The following is a 4,092-nucleotide window of genomic DNA, read 5'->3' as shown; positions in this document are numbered from 1 at the left end:
TTGGGTTATTAAGTAAGTATTCGGCACTAGTTTTGTATTAGTCCAGGTTCTAACTACTACTGATACAGACCCACAGATATTATCAGGTCTTTGTGTCCAATATTAACCAAAATCTGAGCAGTCCTATTTGCTTATGGAAGTAACCACTGCACAACTTTACATACTGACAAACTTTCGAAATGTTAATAACTAAGACTGCTATTTGAATACTTATAGTAGTTGTAGTAGTAGTACTGAAAACTGCTACCAAGCAAAGAGCAAGCTTTTAAAAAGTAGCCAAAGTCTTCAGTTTTGTTAAGGCCAAGAAATGTAATGTTAAATGAAGAAGAAATGTATGTATGCATGTAAGGTTATTTTATCCCGCCTGCTCCAGAGCAACAACTTTAAGCAGTACATTGACACGAATAAACAGATTAAACCGGAGTTCTCAACTGATCCACAGTGTGATTGTTCTTAACCTATAAATCTGAACTCTTTAACGTTTACGAGTAAATTCATACGATTTACACTGCAACAGAGACCGCATCGAAACTACTGTGTATATTGCAAATCGTATAACGTACAAACGCGATTCTAAATTTAAATATCGACGAGTGAGCGAGACGGGGATAGTACTCGTGCGCATGTACTTTGTCCATGGATGATATTATGCTGTGGATATGAATATTATTTAATCACAATACATTTATATTGATATTTTTTCCTCAGATTACTGTGCTATAATTAGCAGGATTTGTCAATAAATATGTGTATGGATAATGAAGAAGAAAATACATTAGGGATGTTTCGGCATCTTTACGTTCATGGGAAAGTCAAGTCCTTAAATAAAAAATCTCTACAAAAATATCACGTCTTCTGACAGGTTAATTATTAAACTAACAAAAAACTAATAAACCATAATCCCCCCTATATTTTACGTAAAATTTGCTACATCCAAAACAAACACTTCTTATCCAGTGACAACATAATCTACGTCAAACAGACTTGTCTTGCGCCTGCGCAGGGCGTCCCTCCCCGCGCCCCGCTACGCTACCCCCGTGCGTAAACGTGACCTCAAGCCGTGAACTCCAACTGCTCTTTGTTTTTTTATCTTCTCGCTCGTGTTAAGGATCGTTATTGTATTGGGGTTTTGGATTCAATATTTTTTTACTTCGTTTGACGCTTGCTTTGGTTTTTGTGGACATTATGATAGCTTTTTGGGGTTACCAATTTAGATCCGCTTTGCAAGATGAAGAATCGATTTTTCAGGATGTAGTTTGCCTATCATGACAGCATTTTGGTTGGGTAGATCTATAAGCTATCTAACTATGTACCAAACGGTTTGAAATAATTGGAGTAAAACAAATTTCTAGTGACATAAGACTTTTCAAGTTATTAAATTTTTAGTCCAGAATAAGTGGGAGAAGGCCACGTAAGACGTCTTTTGGTTAATAAGATGATGATCTAAGTACGTAAAGAGATTGTCACTACCTACATAGGTACTTAGTTTCAATCAAAACAATAAAATGAACAGATTCATGCAAGACAACTCTACAAGATAATTGAGGAGCACTTAAGTAATTACGACGTAATAACTGACGATGTTGTCGTAGGCAGACATCGTAACGAATTTAACTGAATGGTTAGTACTTACTTACTGTAATTTTGCATTTGTAGAAGTGAGACTACAGTTAAGGGTCTTGGATAAAAAATAATCATTGTATAATACCCTATTTTACGTGAAAAAAATATTTTATCTTTTAGAAATACACCAAACAAACATGAATTTAAGTATCCGGATATTTATTATGTAAAACTTTTTCGTATTAAAAATATAAACAGTATTTATTTTTACTTCTTATTTACCTGTCGGAATTGTCAAATTTTTACAAATCGTTATGGTCTCAAATGTCAAAATTAATGTAATTTATTTATTTTGATCCGGACTACAATACTTAAAATTATGCGTGCAATTTCATAACAAAACAATATTTCAAATTAAAATTATGTTCCCATTTAGTCTTATTTCCTGGAAAATTATATTATTGCCAATACGCTAGAGCGGTTCCAAATGTAAGTACATATTTCCAAAACACAGCTACCTACCTACTATTGCTTACAGTTTTCATCAGAAATATCGTAAATTTTAGCTTAATTGTTTTTTCACAAACCCAAATTTGTAAAAGTTTGAATCATAACTCTATAAACTATTTATCATAATAAAATATTGGCTCTAGTGTTATGAAACAGTTTAGAGCTTTGTTAGGTTGTTAAATATTTACAAAGCCATAATCTTTTTATTATTTACAGCATACACGATGGAGCAAATCTTTATGATCGAGGTGTTTGTCAAGAAGATCATATTGAAGGTAGAACCACCAGAGAAAGATGAATATGAATTGAAGCAGGAAGCAGAAGAAAAAAAGAGAGAAGCAGAAGCACTTGCTGCTCTCGAAGCTGCTATGAAAGGTAAAAAAGGAAAAGGCGGTGGTAAAGCAGGCGGTAAAAAAGGAAAGAAGGGCAAAGAACCCCCCGGGCCTTCAGAAGAAGAGATGAAATTTATGCAAACTTGTACAGTACAAATGAATTGTTTACCACTGTTTGACTTTTATGTAGCACATGACAACTTTATTGCACCACCTCCACCTGCCCCACCACCGAAAAAAGGCAAAAAGCCTCCAAAGCCTAAAAAAGGGAAAAAAGGTAAAGAACCACCACGAAAGATCGTGCTTCCATCGGAACCGTTACCACAACCACCTTATTTTGGTGTTGGCAACTCTGTCATGTTTCTATCAAGGCCTTCAAAATTAGAAGAAGTTTTAAGAAAAACTCCAATTTACATCACAGTGTGGAACAGGGATCAAGAAATGAACTGTGTCGGATTTTGTGTTGTTGATTGGCACGAATCATTCTTTGATTGTCTTCATAGAGCGAGTGACTTGAATCCAGTGGACATGGATAAAGCCGAATTCAGAGACACATCTAAACCTGAAATGATAACTACTACCTTAGAAATGACGCGTCCGTTGCAATGTGAGGAAGATTTGAAATCATCTGGAGAGGTAGAATTTTATTTACGACTCTCTTGTTTGGGTAATAGCATCGTCAGTTACTTTGTATCGTTGCCAGAGATGGAACGTTTGCCCGGTCGGAAATATCTTAGCGATGATTTGAAGTTAAAAGACGTTGAAGTGGTGAGACACTGGGAGGGCACAGTTATTGATGCGGTGCCACCGATCGCTTATTTCTTTGGAGCTCCTGACATAATGCGAGAGCCAATTCGTCCTGTTGAAGAGCCTGTGTTGTACGAAGATTACGTCGCTCCGTTTACTCAAGATGAATTAGCTATTCTTGCTATGGGCTTTCCTAAAGGTCCTTGCGGTGGTACAAATTGCCCTAAAAGGATGGATTATCGGGGTAGCCAACACCAGTTTATTCCAGGCGAAATGGTTAAAGGAAAGTACCAGCAAGGCCAGTTTGTTAACAAAAGAGATGTTCATGGTCCCTGTGGTAGGCTAGACTGCCCATTAGCGAAAAAAGTGCGTCAATATCTATGTGCAGAAGGCAGTTACAAGCCTTGCAAGAAACCTTGTTGCAGAGACTATTATTAATTTCTGAATAAATTCTTAAGTATAAAACTCCCGTTTTATAAGTAACAGAAAACAACAGACAATACAATAAAATGATACCAAAATACTTTGCATTTTTATATTTACAAAAGTTATAAAGTTAATACATATTATTATATGCTTAAATATAATGTGGTAATGCTAAGTACATATTTGGCCCAAAATACTACAGACATGATAGAAATCCTTCCCATTATTTCAAAATCAACTTTCGCCCTTTGTATTAACACAAGTAGGTACATTTTTGCGACGTCAACAAATTACAATGATTCATTTGTACCTACACTTTCTCTTTTAACTTTGCACCCACTAATCAGGACAGAATAATTATATTTATATGAATGAGATCATCGTAAAGCCTTACTGGCTTATTCTGAACAAAATTAAATAAATCCAGAGACCGTAATTTTTATAAAGCTTTGTTCCAATGTTTTAGTTAGGCCTACATGCCATATTCTGATCAGAAATTACAAAGATTATTTGC

The 4,092-nt window shown here is 35.3% G+C and overlaps 1 protein-coding gene across 1 annotated transcript; it reads left to right on the top strand.

Moving 5' to 3' along the window:
• Nucleotides 1–1,865: 1,865 nt before the first annotated feature.
• Nucleotides 1,866–3,667, top strand: LOC142982189 (uncharacterized). Its single transcript, XM_076128582.1, has 2 exons — nucleotides 1,866–2,052; nucleotides 2,290–3,667. The coding sequence occupies exon 2, from the start codon at nucleotides 2,298–2,300 to the stop codon at nucleotides 3,588–3,590; it is 1,293 nt and encodes a 430-aa protein (XP_075984697.1). The 5' UTR covers nucleotides 1,866–2,052; nucleotides 2,290–2,297; the 3' UTR covers nucleotides 3,591–3,667.
• The last annotated feature ends 425 nt before the right edge of the window (nucleotides 3,668–4,092 follow it).

The sequence above is a fragment of the Anticarsia gemmatalis genome, chromosome 21 (assembly GCF_050436995.1).
Source record: "Anticarsia gemmatalis isolate Benzon Research Colony breed Stoneville strain chromosome 21, ilAntGemm2 primary, whole genome shotgun sequence".
NCBI classification, from domain to species: Eukaryota; Metazoa; Arthropoda; class Insecta; order Lepidoptera; family Erebidae; genus Anticarsia; species Anticarsia gemmatalis.
Note: the sequence above shows the minus strand (reverse complement) of the source record. Positions and strands in the feature narration are given on the sequence as shown.